The 24,133-nt window shown below is 43.6% G+C and overlaps 1 protein-coding gene across 1 annotated transcript in view; it reads right to left on the reverse strand.

Annotated features, from left to right (window-relative positions):
- The window catches only part of adcy2a (adenylate cyclase 2a), a 241,299-nt gene that overhangs the window by 123,989 nt on the left and 93,177 nt on the right, over window positions 1-24,133 (reverse strand). Inside the window, exon 3 of the mRNA XM_052143767.1 lies at window positions 7,632-7,793. Coding sequence (XP_051999727.1) covers window positions 7,632-7,793 — 162 coding nt within the window. The remainder of the gene's footprint in view (window positions 1-7,631; window positions 7,794-24,133) is intronic.

Here is a 24,133-nt window from a genome sequence, read left to right on the forward strand (position 1 = left end):
GCTCAAGACGTGCTTGCCTCGAATCAGTGGGAGAAACCTCCGCAGGGAAAGGAGTAAAGCCAACAACTCAAGGCAGTTGATTCATATGCATAAACCAAGCGGCGTGACCACGGCCAAGGATGCCATATGCCCCAGGAGCCTCTGGAACCATTTGAGAGGAACCGCTGTGCCTGGCTTGAAGTGAGCGAGGCACGTGAGCACTGACTGTGTGCGCTCGGTTGTGAGGCGCGCTGACAGAAAAGTGATGCTCTGAACCGGAAAGAGCTTGCTTTTTTCCCAGTTGACCTGAAGCCATAAATGGCTGAGGTGCAGGAGCACCTGGTCCCTGCACCTCAGCCATTTATGGCTGAGGTGCAGGAGCACCTGGTCCCTGTGGGTGCATAGTAACACTCAAGAGTGTGCTAGGATGAGCCAGTCATTGAGGTAATTGAGTATGCGGATGCTCACTTCCCATAGCGGGGCAAGGGCTGCCTCTGCAACCTTGGTAAAGAAGGGGAGGACCTTGTACTGATACGCCTGGCCGTCGAATGTGAACCGTAAGAAGGGTCAGTGTCGAGGCAGAATGGAGACGTGGATATACGCGTCCTTCAGATCTACCACTGCGAACCAATCTTGATGCCGAATGCAGGTTAGAATTCGCCTCTGCATGAGCATTTTGAACGGTAGTCTGTGTAAAGTCCAAGATTGGCCGCAACTCACCGCCTTTTTTGGGTACGATGAAGTAAGGGCTGTAGAAACCCTTCTTCATCTCGGCTGAAGGGACAGGCTCTATCATGTCCTTGAGTAGCACAGTGGAAATCTCTGCTCATAAAGTGCACTCAAAGAACTGCACTCTGCCACCGACCTCGTTCTCAGGGCTACGAACGCCACGTGTGGGTGAACTTGGTCGAGATCCACAACGTTGACAAAGCCTGCTTTCTCAACACCGCCGTCTCCCAGTTCGGTCTCTTTGGCGATACTGTTGACGACTTCGCCCAGCAGTTTTCAGCAGTGAGGAAGCAGATGGAGGCCATCTCTCACATCATGCCGCGACGTACGCTGCCTGGGGGGCGCTCGGTGCTGTGGTTGAGAGCTGGGCCCAGGTTGAGGTGGAGCTGCCGGTGGTTTCTTTGCAGGGGGACGCCCACGGCGAGTAGATGGGGCGGCCTGCGCTGCAACGGCACTCATCAGCTCGTCATGCACTTCTGGGAAGAAAAGTACCGGGGGGGCTTGGCATGGCTGGGAGTGGCACCCGGAGCAGGGGTACCAATCATCAAGCCGCGAGGTTTGGGGGGAGGTCGAGGGTTCCAGTCCAACCCAACACTCACAGCAGCCCAGGAAATCATGTCGGCCATCTGCGCGTCAGAATCTGACTGGGCGGGCTGGCCCAAGGATGGGAGTCCAGTCAGGTCTTTAGCGTCAGATGCCTGAATGCTCTCCGATGCAGCGGCGTTGTTGTCATCCAGACCTGGCTCCAAGGATGAAGCAAACCTGCCGTGAAGTGAGCCACCGTCGTCCCGAGCGCAGACGGAAGCAAACGAGCGTGCCGGGGGGCGGGTGGTCCATGGGGCTGTGCCCCGTGAAACCGAGTCCGCTGCCATCCCCAAATCTCCTCCATCGCCAGTCGGGTCGTCCTCAATCCCGTGGTAAGAAGGACCGACACGGGGGGAAGCTGGAGTGGCATTCGTTTTGAGAAACGAAATCTGTGACCGCAAATTTGCCATGGTCATGTCCTCGCAGTAAGAACATGAACTATCCACAAACGCTGCCTCAGTGTGATCGCTACCCAAACACAGAAGGCAGCGTCTATGACCGTCGGATCTGGAGAGATACCGGCCACATCCAGGAACTATACAGCGGCGGAAGGGTATCTTCAAAAAGACAGGACGTTCAACGCCCTCTTGTGTATGTTGCTCTTTTACCAGAAAAAAATATTTGAGAGGAGAATAAACTCTTTTAGAGAAATCAAACTCTTTTAGGAGAGAAGTGCTGTCAAAGTGCCCAGGGGCAGAGTCTGCACAGCGTGCAGAGAGGAAAACCCGCTGGAATGAGCTGTTAGATCCAACAGAAAGCTGGGTGAAGTGGGTGGAGGTGAAGGTGGTTGAAGCAGTCGTGGCACACAGCTCGCTGATCACACAACCGTTTCGGCTCCGAAGAAAAAATCTGTCTGACAGTCGCTCGCCCGCTCAAGTTCAGAGGTATGCGAGGCTCTCAGAGGAGACCCCTTGTGTCACTACAATCAACTCAATGTCGAGTGAGTGACAGAAGGGGAACTAAGTCATTTTTTGCAATTATAAACAGTAGACCTACTCTAAACACGTAAAAACAATAAATACAAAAAGTTGTAACAAAAATTAATTATATTCCCTCACTCCCCTAATGTAGCCCATGACCATTTTAATAGAGCTGAAGATCAACTGGGAAAAGTTAGTGATATGATAATATTTATTATCAATCTATTTCTGCCTAAAGTACAGTTAGTGTTACTATAGTAAATCCAAGGGTGGTGAGGTAGAATTCTGTGCCGAATTCAAATGGTTTCTGCTTCTCGCGACTTGCTTCTCACTGATTCTTGTGAAGTTGTGAGTTTAAGAGCTTGCGCTGCTCTGTCCATTGAGATGTACCCATGCATCTACAGAGCCAATCAGGCGCATTAGCCGTGGTTGTGCCTAACCTGCGTACTTGACACTGCAAAACCGGATAATTCACATGCGTTAATAGACTTCAAAATCAGATGAACCATGGTAAACTGATATACTCCAAGTGTAGATAAATGTTTTAATGCAAAGAGGAACTTAACAATGTATTTAAATATTATGGCTTATAAATGCATTTGTAACCTAATGCCCCCCTCTCTACAAATTTCCTCTCAGCACCCCCTGGCATCTTTTGAATGCCCCCTGGAAGGCGGTACCGCCCCATTGAGAACCCCTACTATACATAATATTGCCTATTTTTTATGCATTGGATTAGCATTACTTCAGACCCAAGACTTGAGGATTATAAAATAACATAAACCGCTATAAGAGAAGCATTAATATGTTGCTGTTTCTTTCTTTTTTACTTTCTCAATAAACTGCTCTGCAACAGTAACTTTTTTTTTTCTTCCAAAGATGACTAGCAGCAGTATGCCAGAGTGCCTCTCATGTTAGAAACGTATAGCTTTCAAGACTCTCTCAACCCAGGACCAAAGACAAAGCATGAAAGAGAGAAAGAACTTGAGAAAGTGTAAGAAATAAGCATGCAGCAACACCAGCTATGAAAATAAAAATAAAAAAACATTCATGTTTTATAATTACATTCCGTCTTACTGTTCATCTGAAGTTCGACCTTTTTCACAGAATTAAAAATACATAGAATTATCCTACGTTCTAAAGAGAAACGTTTGGTTACGTATGTAACCTCCGTTCCCCGAGGGAGGGAACGACACGTTGTGTCGGAGAAGCGACACTAGGGGTCTCTCTTGAGCGCCGATATTCACCTCTGACCTATTGAAAAGGGCCAATGGGAGTTGGCAGTCAGTATTTGCATACCCCGCCCCCGGACATATGGGTATTTAAGCGGGGCAAATACAGAAGTTTAGTAAGGATTTTTGTGAGGAGCCGGAATGGTCCGGCCACAACAGTGGCTCGGTTCAGTGACATGGCGGAGGAAAGACACAACGTGTCATTCCCTCCCTCGGGGAACGGAGGTTACATATGTAACCAAATGTTCCCCTTCTGTCGCTCTCTCCACGTTGTGTCGGAGAAGCGACACTAGGGGACCCATTCCAATCTTGCCATGTGCTGAACCATGTACGTGAACCGCCGATACAGAGGCGGGCAGGGATTTCATCCAGTGCCGCACATCGTCTGTACCTGGCTGCACGTACCCTTCCCCAATGCCCCATAAGAACATCGGAGTCCTTCTAGTTACCCTGGGAGGGGAACAAGGCGATGTTTGCCAACATGGGAACGGGCCAGCCTGGCTGGGCTTCTTTTCTCTCTATGTCGCTCGCATAGAGCAATCACGGCCGGGGCCCTTACACGCATATAGGGAAGGGGGTCTTACCCAGACCCTGCGGAGGCCACACCTGCCCTTTTTCTTGGGGAGGAAAAGTGGTAGACACATCACACGGCCGTCTTAGGGCTCGTGTGGAAAGTATGGTGCGGTGGTAGATCCAGCCTCGAAAGGGGGGAGTTGCTACAGCACGGCGACCGAGGCAGCTGTAACTGCCTAAGGGAGACACGGGGGTCCGCTCGTAAGGGGACAGAACCATGGAATTACACACAGGGGGAGTCCGAGCAGGAGGCCTTACCTGTGGAGCACCTATACCAGTACAGGGTAGCCATCAGGGTACCCGCAGTGGCTTGGGTCGGTGAGTTCCTCCGCTGAACCGCAGACCCGGAGGGCTGGGGAGGAATCAACCAGGGGCCCGACTCGGAGTGGGGCGCCCTGGGAAGAAGGCGCACTACTTTAACTTGATGTCAGGAAAAGGGCGCTGGGCGCAAGTGATCCACCCGGCCGGTCGGTCCACGTGTTACCGAGTTCTACGGGCTCGGACCTGACAAAACACGAGACGCAACCGACTCAACGCGGAGGTTGTAAAACCTCGCGAAGGTGTTGGGTGTTACCCAACCCGCGGCTCTACAGATGTCTGCTAGGGAGGTGCCCTTGGCCAGTGCCCACGAGGACGCAACACCCCATGTTGAGTGAGCTCGGACCCGCAAGGGTAGGGGCACGGCCTGGGTGTGATAAGCCAGTGTGATGGCGTCGAGCCTCTGTTTGGAGACGGCATTACCTTTCTGCTGTCCCCCAAAGCAGACAAAGAGCTGCTCAGAGCGTCTGGTGCTCTGTGTGCGGTCCAGGTAAATGCGCAGGGCACGCACTGGACGCAGCAATGAAAGGGCTGGGTCTGCTGTCTGTTGAAAGCAAGCTGCGACCGCAACGTGGTCATGGTCATGTTCTCGCAGTGAGAACATGAACCATCCACAAACGCCGCCTCGGTGTGATCGCGGCCCAAACACACGAGACAGCGCCTGTAGCCGTCTGAAGCGGAGAGCACTCTACCGCATCCAGGAACGACACAGGGGCGGAAAGGCATCTTGAAAAAGACGCTTCCTTAAAAGGACGTTCAACGCCGCTGTGTTTGCTCTTTTAGAGGAAATTACTCTTTTAGTAAAAACTCTTTTAATACACAGTGTGTGTGTGTATGTGTCTGCGCTGGCGAAGCGCTCAGGGGCAACAATGCACGCCGTGCAATGAGAAGGACAAAGCCGCTGTTGTGTGCCGTCAAGATCCAACAGCATGCAGATCGTCAGAGGAAAACAGGAACGTTTGAGTGGTGTGTAACTCGCAGCAAACTGCAGACAGACCATCGGCTCCGAAGAAATTTTGTGACTAAACTTCCGTATTTGCCCCGCTTAAATACCCGTATGTTCGGGGCCGGGGTATGCAAATACTGACTGCCAACTCCCATTGGCCCTTTTCAATAGGTCAGAGGTGAATATCGGCGCTCAAGAGAGACCCCTAGTGTCGCTTCTCCGACACAACGTGGAGAGAGCGACAGAAGGGGAATTGTCTTTTAGCTAAAGGTCATATTTGCTTATTTGCTATGCGGAGAGTTTATTTTAACTAAGACAGGAGCAAGTTAGCTTCCTGGATTTTCTAAACAAACAATCCAATTGAAAATGAAAACAGCCATAAGGAGGCCATAAGTAATGCGGCAAGAAAAATAAGGAGAGATTTTAACAAAATAGATACAGGCATCATTGGTAACCTGATTTTACTCTTTTAAGCAAACGGGTACATTTTCAATTGGATTGTTTTTTTTAGAAAATCCAGGAAGCTAACTTGCTCCTGTCTTAGTTCAAATAAACTCTCCGCATAGCAAATAAGCAAATATGACCTTTAGCTAAAAGACAATTTCTCTTTAGAACATAGGATAATTCTATGTATTTGTAATTCTGTGGAGTGGTGGTGGTGTAGTGGTCTAAGCACATAACTGGTAATCTGTTAATCAGAAGTACAAGGCACTTAACTCCAGGTTGCTCTGGGGGGATTGTCCCTGTAATAAGGGCTCTGTAAGTTGCTTTGGATAAAAGCGTCTGCCAAATGCATAAATGTAAATGTAAATATGAAATTTCAACATTCAGTGATGATGAAACTGATTTATGGAATATGAAAATGACTAAATAAGGAACATTATACTAAGGGAAGGTCAGTTTGACTTTATATTTAAAAATAGAGGAGACTGGGTCCAATTGTGCCTGTGAGGAATACAGTATGAAATAAAAGTTGAAAGATTCAATCTTTTAAATGTGAAATAAACATTGTTGAATAAATGTGTTAAATCAATTACATTTAAATGATGTTTAGTTGAAGATTGTATGTTTGCATTTTAATAAAATCAGCCTTCCGTTTTGATTTATTTTCAAATTATGTTGCCAAATAAATTTTAAATAAAAAGAAATGCATTTTTTCAATCTTATTGAAAAATTTGAAAAAAGCAAATTTTCCTATGGGTGTCTTTAGCCCAAATTTACCCTACCATACAGTATATAGGTGAAAAGTTTTTAGCAATGTCACAACATATTAAAGCAACTGCATTACTAATATTGTGAGATACAGAGGGTTACGGTTGTCCTCGATTGGTAACACACTATTACTAATTATAGAGGGCCAATTCTCCTAACCATTACTTCAACTTTCGAAACAAAGACACAAATCTAAAACTATTAGCACAATTCTTTACGCATGTTCCAGTTTATATATATATATATATATATATATATATATACAGTTTATATATACTGTAAAACTACTCAAAAATGCCCTCATTTTGCACAGGTTAAACCATGTTCTCATTCAGAAAGCACAAGAACTCAAATCATTTGCTTAAGGCATCAAAGCCTGAACTTAATTAACACACATTTCTCCATGTTTGAACACCAAGTCGCAAAATTGTTCACACGCCATTTTGGATAAATAAAAATGGCCACAGATGATTATGTGCTTTGGAAAATGGATTCTAAAAGTGTTTGAAGATATGGAAGGAAGAGAGACAGCAGTCGGAGATAGTGGGTAAGAGGAATATGAAGGAGCAGAAGGTATCCCTGATGATATTTGCTCTATAATTAGCTACTTTACTGCAGTTTAGAAGCCATGTCCAGTACTGTGTAGTGCATGTACTGTATCACATGTTCATGACACTTGCTCTGATCATTTGTGAAAATGGATTAATTTGTTTAGTTTTGAGAAAAAAAAGAAAAAAGTTTACTTTTTTAACACAGGAATAGTGTTTTGAATTTTGAGAAGTTAGTCCTTATTTGAAAAATTACATTTTGATTTATGGTATTAGGCTCATGGAATAGATTATTGAGGAAAAACTTTAATACATTAATTAACCATGAATATCAACCATCACACCCCCAAAACTATTGAAAGCGCACATCTATTCAAAAACAATTTATCAATATGGCAATAAGCACAAGTGTATTAACCACAATAAGATTCTACTACTCAATGGTCACACATATGCGACACAAATACAATTACAAAGCAATTGGCAATGGTCTTACTCAACAGACAAGGAACACTTCAACAGTTGGCGCACAGGGTAAGCTTCACAGTTCTTGGCAGGAACATCGAAAGACAGACGGGAGAGCACTGACCTGCCACACTAGGGGCTTCGCATGGTCGATCGTAGAGGAAAGGCAGGCACTGAGGACAACAGTATGAGAGGACGCGGTGAGCACGCTGGCTATGATGGCATCCCTCATAGAGAAGGGAAGCATGGTGTACACCACAAAGATGATGAACAAGAAGAAAGAAACCTACAAACACAGGGTAAAAAGAGCACAAAGTTAACAAAGGGAAAAAACTCTTGAAATTGATATAAAAACATGTAAATGATACAATGATCATGTAATTATGCAATTGCCGATCTCTGAATTTATTAGGATCATTTGGGACTGGTTTTATGACAGGTTCTTTTGGTTATGTCAAGTTATAAAGCATATTAGGGCTAGGTAACTCACAATTTACTCCAGTGAATATTTCTGAGGGTAGGTTTATTTATAATATTGTGAGCTTGTCGGTCGTGTGTATGTTGTACAGTGAGTTGAGTTCGCCAGAGCAATTCAATCTCCTGTTTTTTGACTTGTAAATTACATGTTGTCAACAGATATGGCGTGAATCATAGTATTGGTTTAACCTTGTGTATGCAAGGTTATTTTGTTTATAACTCCATTGACACCTGCATGCTCAAAACTATGACTGATCAGGTAACAAATCAAATCTTTTGATTTACATATGGTAAGGCCATAGCTCTGAAACATTTATGCTTCCAAGTAGGGTGTGGATCATTGTCCTCACAGAAACAAAATTTTCAAGGCTAAAGTCTTTATTCTAAGCTACATAAAAATGGTATGCAATGCCTTATTCTAATTTGTGCTTATGTTTCATACTGGTTTGCCAGCGATTGTTGGGGAATACAGGACAATCTTCAATATCTTGCTGAAGCATTGGATTTTGCAGTGCACTGTGTAGTTCAAAAGTTACTTTAGAGTGGCTATTTTTCTCTATCTGTACCTTTTGTAATACAGTATAAACCAAAGACCTCTTTGTGGAATTTTGAGCAGCTCTAAACTAGTCCTGCTTCAGGGACCAACTGTATTGGCAATCCATAAATATTGCCATACACTGCATTGGCCAAACAACATGCAACATTATTAAAATAGGCTGAACATGAAGTTGATAAAATTATGTTTACTGTAATTTAAAAAGCAAACAACTTGAGCCACCTATGTGCTGATCAATTCAGTCAAAACAAAGTTGAACTGAAAGCTTGAGATAATTATATTATCCTGGTATTTGAGAGAAATACATTAATTTATTAAGCAATTTTTATGTTTGTTTTTTGTTTTTTCAAAACTAATTGTAATTTATGTAACACCTAATAATACAGTTCCGTTTGTTAACATTAGTTAACGAAGTTAAAGTGAACTAACGTGAACAAAATATTTGTTCCAGTATTTATTAATCTTTGTAATGCTAGTTAAAAGCTTGTAATGCTATACTATTGTTAGTTCTCATTCATCATCTCATGTTCGAGATCCACCTATGGGAAGGGCATCCGTACCTGACCTGTGCAGAAGCATCTAATTGTACCAAGAAATTGAAAACTGTAGCCACTACCTGGTGCTGCTTAAAAAACTCAAGGTCGCCATTACCCAGTGCACTGACCTCGAACTTTCCGACTCTGATGGGGGAAACGGTGAAGATGACGCGCTCCTGGGTGCCGTCTTACTTAGCTGGACTGATCAAAGCAACCCGGCGTTCCCTGAGGTCATTCTCTCAGGGGGCCCCTCATTCACCAATGAGCCGGCTGGTTCTGGTAACGAAGACGATGCGGGCCTTCTCGAGGGTTTGGAGGATGAGGAGGCAATCCAGGCCCCCGCAGCCTTCCCCCAGTCCATCCTCATTGAGGTTTGTGAGCGAGCAGCCGCTCGCCTTGATATCGAATGGCCAGCCCAACAAAGTGCCACTGACCAAGAGAGGGACATATACAACTGGAAACTCCTGGGAAAACTACTTATCCCTGTCCTCCCTGCTAGTGCTAAGCATATGAGGTATTGTTGGGGGACCTGCTCGATCTTAAACATGGTCTCGCGGACCTCGAAAAGAAGGACATGTGATAGCCCTTGGCATGGTTGGACAAAGCCATCGAGCCCGCCCAGCCATCGAGCCCTCTATCCTTCTCAAGGTGGCCTACTGGCCCCCCGCAAGCCTGTTCTCCCCAACAAAATGGACCACTTTTCTGCCTCCATACACCAGGCCTCTTACAAAGCCTCTGCCTTGGCTGTCAGGGTGCTCAACATCTCCTCCCTTCTCTCTGCATACCATGTTGAACTCCTGGTCGACATGGGTCAGCAACTAGAGAAAGGGACCCCCCACATCCTCTCTGTGGAAGGAGATTGTCACAGTCAATGACCTCGTCCTCCATAACCTTGACCATCTTTGGCTTTCTCAGTGGCCGGAGAACGTGTGATTTGGCTTAATCTGTCGGGCCTCTCTGACAGTGAGAAGCAGCGCATTGCGGGTGCCCCTGTAGAGCCTAGCCAAGCTCTCTTTGGCCCTGCCATCACCTTAATGCAACAGCGTTGCGAAGATAAGAAAAATGATGCCTTCCTAGGAATGCAGCACCACGGCAGGCAACGGCCACCCAACCCTCCTGCCTCGGGGCGTCCTTTCCAGCACCCTGGTAAGGCAAAGCCATGCAATAAACCACCTCCCCAGCAGAGTAACCCACCCTCTGCTCAGCCCTGGGGTAGAATGTATTTCACCGCGGCTGTGGCCAAGAAACCCTCCAACTCTACCCCCTCTGACTCTAAACGAAAACTGTCGGCCTGATGCACGGCCTCTGGGGGCTTTGAGTCCACGTTCTCGGGCCACCAGCCTCCGGATTCCTATCCTGCCCTCCTAGTTCACCCATTCAAAAAAAGGAGGTTTTCACTCAGTGGGGTCGCTCAATTCATCAGAACAACTGGTTCAAATCCGTCGATCTGAAAGATGCTTTTTTCCACATCAACATCTACGCACAGGAAATTTCTTCGTTTTGCCTAATAGGGCATATGCTATGAATTCACAGTCCTCCCTTTCGGCCTCTCACTGAGTTCGAGGGTGTTCTGTCTATGTGCGGAGGTGGGCTTAGCGCTGCTGAGAATAACGGATCAAAGGATCCTAACATATATAGATGATTGGTTAATCATAGCCAATTCCAAGGAGAAAGTGGTGCAAGACACTCGCCGTGAGCAATTTTACACCTGCCCAGAGTGTTATATTCCTGGGTCTGGAGCTGAATTCAATCTCCACGCGCGCGCCTCTCACAAGAACGTGCTCACTCTCGCAATTCAAGGAGGGGACGAAATTGCCATATCGCACATGTCTCAGATTACAGGGTCCTATGGCATCAGCTATTCAGGTTTTGCCTTTGGGCCTTCTGCGAATGAGGGCATTCATGAAGTCGGTTTTATCCCTCCACTTCAGCCCTTTACTCGATTTCTGTCACTCTGTTACAGTGACACGCTTGTGCACAGCAGATTTGCGCCACTGGAGGAGCGCAGACTTGTACACACATGGGACCCCTCTCGGGACTGTTATGTTGCGAAAAGTGGTAATGACAGACGCGTCCTTAACAGGGTGGGGAGACACTCTGGAGGGCAGGATGGTGAACGGTTCGTGGCCAAGCGAATGTTGTTCAGCCCACATAAATTATTTGGAGCTCATGACTGTATGGAAAGCTCTGAATCATTTTCTGCCCCGCTTGCAGGGGCATAATGTGCTCGTTTGCTGCGACAATACCACATCAGTGGAACATATCAATCGCCAGGGCGGCATGCGCTCGCCCAAGCTTCATGCCCTAGCTCACAGGCTTTAAATGTGGAGCAGGCGGCACTTCCTTTCATTATGCGCAAACCATTTTCCAGGCTTTTTTAACAGGGGCGCGGACCTTCTGTCGAGGGGGAACCAGCTCTACGGAGACTGATGCCTCCATCCTCAGATAGTGGGCATTTTGTGGGAGAGATTCGGACAGGTGACAGTAGATCTCTTCGCCTCATCATCTTTCAAGACAGTGTTGCTCCTGGCTTTAGCATCAGCTAAAGGTGTGGGTGACCTGCATGCACTCTCTGTTCATTCCTTGTGCACTAAATTCTCTCTTAGTGGAGATACGTTTTTCCTTAAGCCTAACCCGGCCTTTATGTCAAATTGCTTCCTTTTCATCTGCAGAGGATCAGAGGCTGAATGCTCTGTGTCCGGTCCTTACTTGGATAGGACCAGTGCTTTTTGGAAGAGTAATCAGCTCTGTATCTTTGGGCCCCCCTCACTCGGGGAATCCCATTTCTAAGCAACGCCTCTCACATTGGCTTGTGGAAGCTCTAAGTTTGGCTTATGAATCTAGGGGAGTGCTGCCTCCAGAAGGCATCAGAGCCCACTCCACGAGGGGCATGGCCACCTCTTGGGCTCTGTTCAGGGGAGTTTCATTGCAGGACATCTGTTCTGTTGCCAGATGGGCTTTTCCCCATACTTTTGTACGTTACTACAGGCTGGATGTTACCAGGACCCCAGTAGCTCATTCTGTCAGGGGGTGGGTTCTTCATAGATCCTCCCCTGTTAGCTCCTTTTCTTTATATATATGTATATAGAATGTATGGAAAAGGGGTTATGGGCCGGTTGGACGTGCACATTCATGTCACTAAGAATGCATTTGTGTCACCAAGAACGCATTCACATTCCTGCCTGGGTGTTATCTTTACGGTATGCTGCTGGGCTGATTTTTATGTTTGTGCCACTAACATGTTATTTATGCTCTACCTGTACACAATTCTCACTTGTGTGCTTCAGGGTTGCCAGGTGTGTGATTATGGGACATGTCAAGCACCACCTCTTTGAGGCGACCGTTCCCTTAACTGGCTTGCATTACCTCACTGTGAGTGTATTGTGCATTCGGGGAGCTGTCAATATCTCCCATAGGTGGATCTCGAACACAAGATGATGAAAGAGAACAATAGGTTACTGACGTAACCCGGTTCTCTGAAACATCGAGTGGAGAGATCCACCAAGCTTGCCCCGCTTGCTGCACGAGAAGCAAATATACTTACTGAGGAGCAGCAGTGCATGCAGATCCTTATATGGGGGTGGGTCCTTACCGAGCATAGGTCACGTGCTTCTGTCTGTCTAGCCAGACTTGGTGCAATTACTTGCTTCTGCAGAGGTCAGGTACGGATGCCCTTCCCATAGGTGGATCTCTCCACTCGATGTTTCAAAGAACCTGGGTTACGTCAGTAAGCTATTGTTTGTGTTAGTTCATAGTGCATTAACATTTTTTTTATTTAAAAAAATAATTAATATATGTTGAAATATAGATTAATAAATGCTGTAAATGTATTGTTCATTGTTAGTTCATGTTAACTAATGTTGTTAACTAATTAATTTTTGTGAGGTCTTACCAAAATGTATGACCTATGTATCATGTTTTTTACAGTGATTTCCTGAATAACTAAATATCTGTTGTGGATCAACAAGTAATGTTGGTGACTGTTCATGTTATAATTTAAAAATAATTTTAGTGTTGAACCTAGTAAACATAGAAAAAGTCTAAACAAATTTCGAGGAGCACATCACAGCCATAAACACTAATATAAAAATAAAGTGACCTAATTTCAAGAGAAACCAATAACAGATGAGACAGAGACCTTTCCATTTCTGTGCAGTTAGAAATGGAAGCCACTTGAGGAATCTCCGTATACCCCCTGGCCGCCCCACCGTCAAGGGTAGAGAGAGCGGGGGAACACAGAAGTCGGGTCCGGGCAGTAAAAGGTGCCCGCCACGACTTCACATGTTCCTCGTGCACCTCCAGGAAGAATGGAACCGGGGCAGGGCGCAAACGTGAGCGATGCTCCTAACCCAGGAACCAATCATCAAGCCGCGAGGGCTCAGGGCAGTAGAGCAGCTGTAGTGTCTTTCCCCCAGAAGAAGGAAAGCCGCGACCGCAATGTTGCCATGGCCATGTTCTCGCAGTTAGGACATGAACCATCGACGAATGCTGCCTCAACGTGACTACAGCCCAGACATGTGAGACAGGGATCATGGCCGTCAGAGGAGGAGAGATAGCGACCGCATCCAGGAACTACACACAGATGGAAAGGCATCTTAAAAAAGACATTCTCCGTCATTTTTTTTGTAAGAATATATACTCTTTCAGCTGTCGAAGCACCCAGGGACGTACTCTGCACTAGTTGTGCACGAGGTGTAGAAATCCGCTAAAATGTGCCGTATATCCAACAGCAAACACTTCTCATGTGTGAGGTGAATGGAACGGCAGTGAAACTCACTGCTCAACACCGCTCAACTCCAAAGAAAAAATCTGAATGAGTGGTTGCTTGCCAGCTAGTTTATACCCATATGTCCGGGGGAGTGGCATACAAATTCCACTCGCCATTTCACATTGGTCTTTTCTAAAAGATCAGAGGTGTTTGGGGCTCCCAAGAGCGACCCCTAGTGTCAATACATCGACAAAATTTATTTGCGGGATATGCAAATACTGTCTGCCTAATTCCCATTGGCCTTTTTTCATAGATCAGAGGCATATTTGGCACTCAAGAGAGACCCCTAGTGTCTCTTCTTTGACACAACGTCGAGAGAGCTACAGACGGGGAACCATATAGTTCCATTCCTATCAGGTATGCTCAAAGATAAGAAATTGCATGCTTTTCACCTTGGGTAAGACAAGGCAAGGCAAGACCTACTTCTGTACCTTTGAGGGGGAAAAAAATTGTTGCTAGATTTGCCAAAGTTTGCGGCATCACGTCTTAATAAAAGAGTTTGGCAAATAATACAGATATCCTGGCTTGTGATATTAAATTTGCAAATTCCTCAAGCATAAATGTATATTTTATTGCAGTACTGTGCACAACTTTTAGGCACTTAAGATGTTTCACAAAAACATTGGTCTTAAGATGGTTATTTATATCTTCAGTTTTAGTGTGTAAGAAGGAAAAATATATTTTAGAATATCAAACATTGCTTTTGCTAATAGAAAATATTAGAATAGAAGAACAGGCCATTCTGCAAGAGATGGCATTGCCCCCACAGACCCCCAACTGAACATCGAGTCAGTCTGAGATTACATGAAGAGACAGAAGCAACTGAGACAGCCTAAATAAATTAAATAACTGTGGTGAATTCTCCAAGAAGCTTGGAAATTCCTATCTGCCGACAACCAAGAAAAACTGTGTCCAGGTTTACCTAGGAGAATTGGTGCTGTTGTGCAAAGGTGGACACACCAAATATTGATTTAGCTTTTTTATGTTCACTACACTTTGTATGATGTTAATCGATAAATGAAAACTATTTATGTCATTATTTTTTAAGACATCCTCACTATGCAACATTTTTCACAAGTGCCTAAAACTTTTCAATACGTATGAGTGCTAGAAAGCATCTGCCAACAAGACAGTTTGTGGGTACTAATCAGAGTCATATTTGATGTTATTGATACTGTATACCAAAATCATTAATTTACGAGACGTTGTCATTTCATCCATATTATGGTACATCCCGGCTAATAAAGGACAGTTGGCAACCCAAGCAAGGACAGAGTGGGGAGAATAGTGGATCAAACCTTGTGTGTGTCTCCCCAGTGTCCATGTGTTACTGTCAGAACGTAAACAATTCAATTCCACACATTTAAGACAGTGACTCACAAATCAACACAATTAATGCACACAGTATTTTTCCCTCATCTTTTATTTTATGAGGGGGTATATCACAGTGATTACAAAATAAAATTTTAAATGTCCCTTCATGTCAAAAAGGTTGCAGACTCCTGCTGTACATATTTTCATGATTATTCTACTGGCTTTTCAATGATAAAATCATTAAGTATGTACACACAATAATATGGTAGGCCCCTACCACAGGCATAAAATGCAACACTCAATTTGTATACAGTACGATATATAACGGGGTCCCTGCTGTCTCTAGCTATTATGAGGTCCTTGGCCTGAAAATGTTTGAAGACCTCTGGTTTAGATATTGTTTCCCGGATGTTCAAGTTTAGTGTTGCACACAGAACGAGATGAACATCTATGCACATCGTTATTATGCTGTGTTTATGCGTTTATGCTAGAAATCTGAGAGTTTATGTTGTTATCGACGCAATACACATTGTTGATGTTACTGCTGGTGTCTGTTGTTTATAGATTGTTGTTCTGACTGTTATATTACGGGTGTCATTTGCAGATGTAAATGCGCTAGTTAGCATTAGCCACATGGGTTATGTCATTGTTGACAGCAGTGTTATTTGTATTATTGTATGCTTGTTTGATTATATGCATTTGTTTGTGTTGTCAGTACAGGCATATTGTCTGCTTCATGTGTATTGTGCTGTTAATTCATTTAGTTGAATGCTATATTAGTTAAATAATGAGACATATGAACACTCAATACAGATTGTAATTGAATTTCTTTATTTGTTCTGTCTACAGACCATAAACACAGGACAATTAATACAGCCATTAACTCATTGACTGTAATCTCAACATGTGGACAGAACAATGGAGACATTACTAATTCTGTCAGCAGAGTAATAAATGCATCCTAACTGAAGAATCTCTTCTCCAACTCCTTTAGTACAGCATCCAAATTTTGACTGTGTCAAGACTCAGAATACACAATAGATGTATTTATTTTATCTTTTGCAGGTCAATTTTGACCCAGACATAAATTGTGGCTGTACACATGATATTTTCTCGATATATTTGTAGATATATAAATCAAACTATTTTTAGTAAACACTTCACTTATATTTAGCTTCTTTCCCATAGGCTCTTACAAACTTTTTTGTCTCCCACTGTGACTGCATCTTGTTCACAAACATGTACACAAATTAACATATACAGCAACACACACACACACACACACACACACACACACACACACACACACACACACACACACACACCTGTATAAAACAGACATGACAGACGTAACAAACATAACAAATACACTAAATCAAAGTTACAACAGCCTAAAGGGGTGTGGCAAGATTTTGTTCATGTGCACATTAGTGTAAATATTGCTTGAAAGAGGAAAGTGTACACATTTTACTCTGCAGCCATCTGATGCTGAACCAGCTTGCACATCAACATTCGACAGTAAAATAGTAAAGAAGTGTTAATGTTGTATACTTCAGTTGTACAATTGTCTTGATGATGTTTCGTTGAAAAAGAATACATTGGTTTGATAACTTTTGACCACCAAGTTGTACTGAGCAGTTATTAGTAATAGGAAATTATGTATTTTATGTTATTTAAATAAAATGTCACCAAAATGTTGATAAAATAAGTCTTCACATGTATCACACTGGTTCTGCTGTATGTAATGTCTATTTTGAAATGTCAGTTTCTAAATTTTATTATTTCCAAAAAAAGGCATATTAATAACTTTTATATTTGTCAGTAAACATGCAAAAAATATAAATCGTTTTACATGTATGAAAAGTTAAGATTTTATTAATTACTTAAAATATAGTTAGTTTGAATTCCACTGGGTCAAAACTGACGTGTGAATGCAAAAGGTATATGCACATTCTGAACACAATAGGGTATGGAGCCAGAATTATCTAAAAAATAAAATTATGGAGCGGGACGTGGTCATGTGTCTGTCACTGAGGAGAGAGGAATTGGTAAGGGCAATCAACTAGTGATTATTAATACTAAACACCTTTGTCTTGTTTCAGTGACAAAGACTGGCTTGAAAAGGCTGCCGAGAACGCCAGAAGAGAGAGAAAGAGAGACCAAGACACACACACCCTGAAGCTCAGAGCTGAAAAGCTAGTTATACCTCACCATGTGAAAGTGTTTGTTAGTGTGAAGCTGTGTGTGAAAAAAATAGAGGCTAGAGAAACTTGTTTTAAAAGACCAAGACTGTGTTTGTGGAACTGAAAAGGCATTAAAGGTCCATTTACCCGGACTACAACAAATATATATATATATATATATATATATATATATATATATATATATATATATATATATAATTTTTAGATCATTCTGGCTCCATAATAGGAGGGTTATGTTTATCATTGCTGTGCAAATACCTGAGGATATGCAGTTCTATTTAAAATACTTGTTTAGATTACTATAGTGGTTTTGTTTAGTACTGCAATAGCCCCATATTCAAAACTATGATCCATTAATAAACACACCTGTGAGACTTGACAGTCACTGACAACCAAAGCCTGTTGCCTCTCCAAAGCCTGATTCATCACGGTTTACATCACTGAGGTAAGAAGCATTTTAGATAATTTTATGAATGCTAGAATATTTTATTCAATATATATTGAGGTATAATGGCACTGAAATTAGAGTTAAATTAGTAGTTTTATCAGCAAATGCATGCTTATAAAAACTGTATTGCTGCAAGTAGGGATGTCCCGATACCATTTTTTAGACTGATTATGAGTAATGCTAGGTGTTCTTTTTCTTTGGTCCTCACCGAAATAGTCTGATTCAGATTTTTTTCTAAACTGAATACCAACAGTTTATTTCGATTTTATCATCAAATGGTGTTTAAATAAATAATTTAAAACTTTAATGAAATGAAAGTATAACAATTAATTTTCAACATGATATTGTATTATTTTTGTCAAATAAAGTGCTGCATAAAAGAGCATCACAGATGTAAGATATTGCCTAAATATAAAACAATTACTATTGATTTATTATTATTATTATTATTATTATTATTATTACTACTAGTAGTAGTAGGAGTAGTAGTAGTAGTATAACAGTGAGTATTATATTTCTGTCATAACTTTTTAATTTAAATTTAGATTTTATGTTGGCGTAGCTTTTATTTTGAAGTATTTCTGTGTTGTTATGACCAAGGAGATTTCACGTAAGATGGAAGCTTCCCTCTCCAGAAAAGCTGGTCGCATCGTGACTCAGAGTGATTATTAAAGTACAAAAGACTGATATTTAAATAAATAAATAAATATTTACTCGGTCTGTGTCTTGTGCTACAAATTTAATTTGCGCTCTGTTCACTGTCATCTGCTACAAACAGAGTGTTCGATGCACATGGCGTTTTTTTCCCTGTATGAGCCAAGGAGGAGCTTTAAAATGAATGTGCAGCGGCTGTCATCACCACACTGTCTCAACACATTCACAAGTCCTATACAGTGCGCCACTCAAGCAAACTATATATTTATAACATTAAATTGCAGCTTTTGCGGTAAAATAATCTCACTAGGACATAACATGATTTTAATTTGTGCTCCGAATGTTTACTTAATGACAATTGTACGTCAGATGGTTTCGTTTATTTGTATCGGAGCATTTTTACGAGTACAAGTACGATTACATGAGCGCTGTATCAGACCTGATTCCGATACCAGTATCGTATCAGGACATCTCTATTCAAGGATTGATTGTCAATGCAGTAACTGTGCATATTTCAAAATGTATTGAATCTGACAAATATTTCTTCTTTCAGTGTGGGAAACTCAAATATTAAAAATGTCAATAGAGATATTATCTTCATCACAAGATTCTTCAGATTTCTCAAATGACACCCAGGACCTAAATTATTTTATGATTTGCATTGACCAGCCTATAGGACCTCTGTTCTGGGCCGGCTATTCTGTGGTTTGTTTTCTCCTGGGTTTCCCAGCCAGTGTCATGGTGCTACGGGAACTTTGTCTAAGACATCGACAGAACATCTCTAAAGACTTATTTGTGTTCAGTCAGACCTTCATTGATATTGCTTTCCTAAGTGTCCTCCTTTTCAGTGTTGCTAATTACATGGTTTGGCACAATTTCAAATTTGAATGCCTTTGCAATTTCATGTATTCACTCACTGTATCTGGCAGACCTCTTTTCATGGCTTGTGTCTGTGGAGAATATTATTTTGCTGTGGTTCATCCCATCATCTATAAGACCAGCAAGAGAATGGCCATGATCAGGAAGGCTATAACCATGACAGTCTGGTTGATCATAGTTTGTTTTGGATTACTTGCTGCCTTATCCCCCTGGATTTTTACCACTGCTTTTGCATCTATACCCATTTTTATTGCCCTGCCTGTCATTGGTTTTTGTGATATCTCAGTTTTTCGAGCTCTGAGGAAAGCAGATCCTTCAGGGAAGATTAATGTACATCCACAGAAGAAGAGAGCCCTACGTACCATAATTAACAGCTTTGTTATGACTTTTACGGTTTATCTCCCACCATCAGTTATTTTTGCTGTGGGATACAATACACAATTTAGTTATGAATGGTACGACTGTGTTTTAAATATTCTTGCAGTGTGTTTCACAGTTTCAGGCTGTGTTATTATGCCATATCTGGAGAGTGCAGGTAGGCTGAACATACAATTCATTGTGATGAAAATAAATACAATTGTTAGGATGAAACAGATTATGACAAAATGAGAACAGGTTTTTTTTTATGCTCTGTCATGTGTTTATATAGTGTCTTATATAAAATGTCTTAAATTAATATGGGAAATCACAATAAAATGTATTTCTGCACAAAACTCTTTCAGTATTAATTTTTCTAATGTAACTGGAAAAAAAGTATAGCTACAATAAATATATTAAGGTTATCTTGTCTCACCAGTCCTCAATATACACAACCAGCCAAACATTTGCACCTACTTTACTGAATCTATGTTTTTTTTACATGGTCTTTAAAACTTTTTATATAAAAGCCTATGGTTAAATTACCTTGGCATTGCTGGAGCTATGCTCTAACACTTGAGCTACTGAAACACAAACAGATGATAGAAGGAACTAGAATGTACATTTCCTAAAGAAAATGTGAGTGGTGCTTGCCGTGGCAAAACTCGTCAAATAGCATTTTATAACTGCTGAGATATGTGTTTTTTTACTCTGTTGCTAGGGTACCCCATCTGGTTGCTAGGCAGTTACCATAGTGATATTTATCAAGTCTCCTTGCTATCCTGAGTAAAATCAGTCAACCAGGATGTCTCTACGTTTTTCTGATGCAGAGATATGTGATTTGTTACTCGGTTGCTAGGGTAACCCCATGTGGTTGCTAGGCAGTTACCATAGTGATACTTATGAAGTCTCCTTGCCATCCTGAGTGAAATAAACCAACCCAGAAGTCTCTACATTTTTCTGATGCAGAGATATGTGATTTGTTACTCGGTTGCTAGGGTAACCTCATCTGGTTGCTAGGCAGTTACCATAGTGATACTAATCAAGTCTCCTTGCCATCCTGAGTGAAATAAGTCAACCCGGAAGTCTCTACTGTTTTCTGGTGCAAAGATATGTGATTTGTTACTCGGTTGCTAGGGTAACCCCCATACGGTTGCTAGGCAGTTACCATAGTGATGCTAATCAAGTCTCCTTGCCATCCTGATTGAAATAAGTCAACCCGGAAGTCTCTACGTTTTTCTGATGCAGAGATATGTGATTTGTTACTCTGTTGCTAGGGTAAGCCCATATGGTTGCTAGGCAGTTACCATAGTGATGCTAATCAAGTCTCCTTGCCATCCTGATTGAAATAAGTCAACCCGGAAGTCTCTACGTTTTTCTGATGCAGAGATATGTGATTTGTTACTCTATTGCTAGGGTAACCCCATCTGGTTGCTAGGCAGTTACCATGGTGATACTTATGAAGTCTCCTTGCCATCCTGATTGAAATAAATCAACCCAGAAGTCTCTCTGATTTTCTGGTGCAGAGATATAGTTATTGCTAAACGGTTGCCAGGGTACTCTGTTTATTTGCTAGGGAGTGGCTTGGCAGCTGCCAATAATGAAACTCCAAAGGCTGCTTGTCAGTATGAATGATATAAACCAACTCCCATGCCTCTGTGACATTCAAAATGGAAGATATCCCTCTATGGATTTTGGTTGCTAAGGTGCTCGACAATGGTTGCTAGGGAGGGGCCAGGAATTGTTGAGGTTATTCATGATTGGCTGTTTGCTGGCCTGAGTAAAACGAGACCACCCTTGTGTTTCTATGACACTTCTATCCGGAGATATCCCTTTGATCTCTTTCATTAGAAGTCTATGGGACTTGTTGCTAAGGTGCTGTAAATGGTTGCTAGGGCATGGCTTGATAGCTTCACAATGATCCTGAGAGACTGATTGGTCGTCTAAGTAAAATGAGCCTGCCCACTTGTCTCTATGACACTGTGATCCAGAGCTATGTTCAATACAATATCCCTATGCCATGTCATTTCATGGGCCGTCCTACACCATAGTAAGTCCTACACCATAGTAAGTCAGTGGGGCAACTTTGGGCCGCTTCTGCCCCCCAGGGGTGCAACTTTGACCCCATTTTGAGGTATGCTCTTACAGAGCCTGGCAGCCTCTTCAAATGTGGCAAATCACACGTTTCTGCGAAATTCTCGGTCGGAGCTGTGACTCGTCAAAGTTTGTCGCAATGTTAAGTCTATGGGATTTTTCGGCCGCTTTTTTGCCCCTGGGGCAAATACCGTACCCCCGATCGCTTATAAAAGTCATTCCACACCTCTCCTCAATAGGCCGCATGATTTGACGCCTCACTCAGGGGTGTGTGACAAAAGCTGCGGGACAAATTACGTGCCGAACTTTTGTGTGGAAGAATAATAATAATTATAATAATAAGTATGGCGAATAACAATAGTGATGCCTTGCCTTTGGCAAGCACCACTAATTATTGTATTCCCAAAACAAACACGTTGCACATATTTTCAACAATTTCAGGTTCAGCCACTGGGGGCAGTGGAACGATTTTCGGTAATCACAGACCAATTTCAGCTGTAGAAATTTAAACCTACTGTCGCTGAATTCACAATGTTATCATCTATATTACCTTGGTTGATGGGTGCTATATATCCATATGTGCAACAATACGTCCTTGTTTCCCCACACAATAACAAACGTCATGGTTACTGTTGTAACCTCCATTCCTCGAGGGAAGGAACGAGAAGTTGTGTCGAATGAAGTGACACAAGGGGTCTTCCTGGGATGCCAAACGTACCTCTGAACCTGAGAAAAGGCCAATGTCAAGTTGGCAGACAGAATTTGCATGCCCTGCCCCGGACATACGGGTATAAAGGGAAGCGGTGCAGTGAGTGCCAGTCAGGATTTTGCACTGAGGAGCCGAAAATAATGTACGGCCGTTTACAGTGGTAGGTCTAGTGCTGTGGCAGGAGGGACACAATGTCTCATTTCTTCCCTTGGGGAACGGAGGTTACAACAGTAACCATGACGTTCCCCTTTGGTCACTCACTCGACGTTGTGTCGAATGAAGTGACACAAGGGGTCCCATATAAAAACGCCATGCATTGACCGTATTACGTGAACTACCGAGACAGGTGCAAGCAGGCTACTGCGTGCTAGAGGCAACTGTGTCGGCTGCGCATAGCCCTCCCCAACGCCCCAAAGAGGTGTCACATACAGACCTTAGGTTCCCCGCACCCCTGAGGGGTGGAACAGGCACTACATAAGTAGCATGGGAGCAAGCCCGGCAGCCACACCTTTTCTCTCACTATGTCTCTCACATAGGATGTGAAGCGGCTTATCTTAATGCTATGAAATGCGTCGGGGAAGGTGGTCTTTCCCGGTCCTATTCTTTCAGGGGGAAAAGACCCTGCGGTGGCCGCATCCTGCCCAGTCTAGGGGGAGGAAACATGTGGCAAATACCCCACGAGGGTTGTGAAGCCGTACGTGGGAAATAGCGCAGTGGTAGGTCCAGCCTAATGAGGGGGGACTCTACAAGAACGGCGACCGGGGCAGCGGGTTGCCCAAGGGAAACGCGGGTCCGCTGACAGGGGGACTGTACCGCGGGAAATAAATGACGGGGAGTTTGCCTGAAAAGGGAACTAAGCCCGTGGAGCCCGACCTCAGTACAGAGCACCTGTGACTCGTAGTGGGTCTGGCCGCGAAATACTCTGCTGAATTCGCCGGCCAGAAGGCTAGGGAGGAGTACATCCAGGGATTGACGCTTAGTGGCTAACCTGGGATAGAAGGTGCACTGGATCAACTTGGTGAAGGGCGCTGTGTGCAAGCGGAACACCCGGTCGGTTGTGCTACGTTACCGAGTTCTACCGGCTCGGACCTGACAAAACACAGGACAAGACAGACTCAACCCTGAGATTGTAAAATCTGGCAAAGGTACTGGGTGTTGCCCAGCCCGCTGCTCTGCAGATGTCTGCTAAGGAGGTGCCATGGGCCAGTGACCACGAGGATGCCACACTTCTCGTAGTGTGTGCTCGAACCCACAAGGGGGCGGGCACGGCCTGGGTGTGGAAATAGCATCAATGACCCAGTGAGCTAACCTCTGTTTGGAGATGGCGTTCCCTTTCCACCATCCGCTGATACAAGAAAGGCAGCCTGTCCGGTGGGACTGTAGACTTTTGAGGTCAGTGATGACGTTATTCTACAGGCTCTGGAGGGGAGTACCGGGCGGTCCTGCCAGGTGGTGGCGTTCCTGGGACACAAGTGGATTGTAACTGCTCTGTCCACCTGGGGGACCTCCGAGTACCTGTGGGCCGCCCGCCATCCAGGGTAGTGAGAGCGGACGAGCGGAGGGGTCGGTTCCGGGTAGTAAAAGGTGCCCTCCACGACCGCGTCAGCTCGTCTTGCACTTCCGGGAAGAA

The sequence above is a fragment of the Xyrauchen texanus genome, chromosome 15 (assembly GCF_025860055.1).
Source record: "Xyrauchen texanus isolate HMW12.3.18 chromosome 15, RBS_HiC_50CHRs, whole genome shotgun sequence".
Taxonomy (NCBI): Eukaryota; Metazoa; Chordata; class Actinopteri; order Cypriniformes; family Catostomidae; genus Xyrauchen; species Xyrauchen texanus.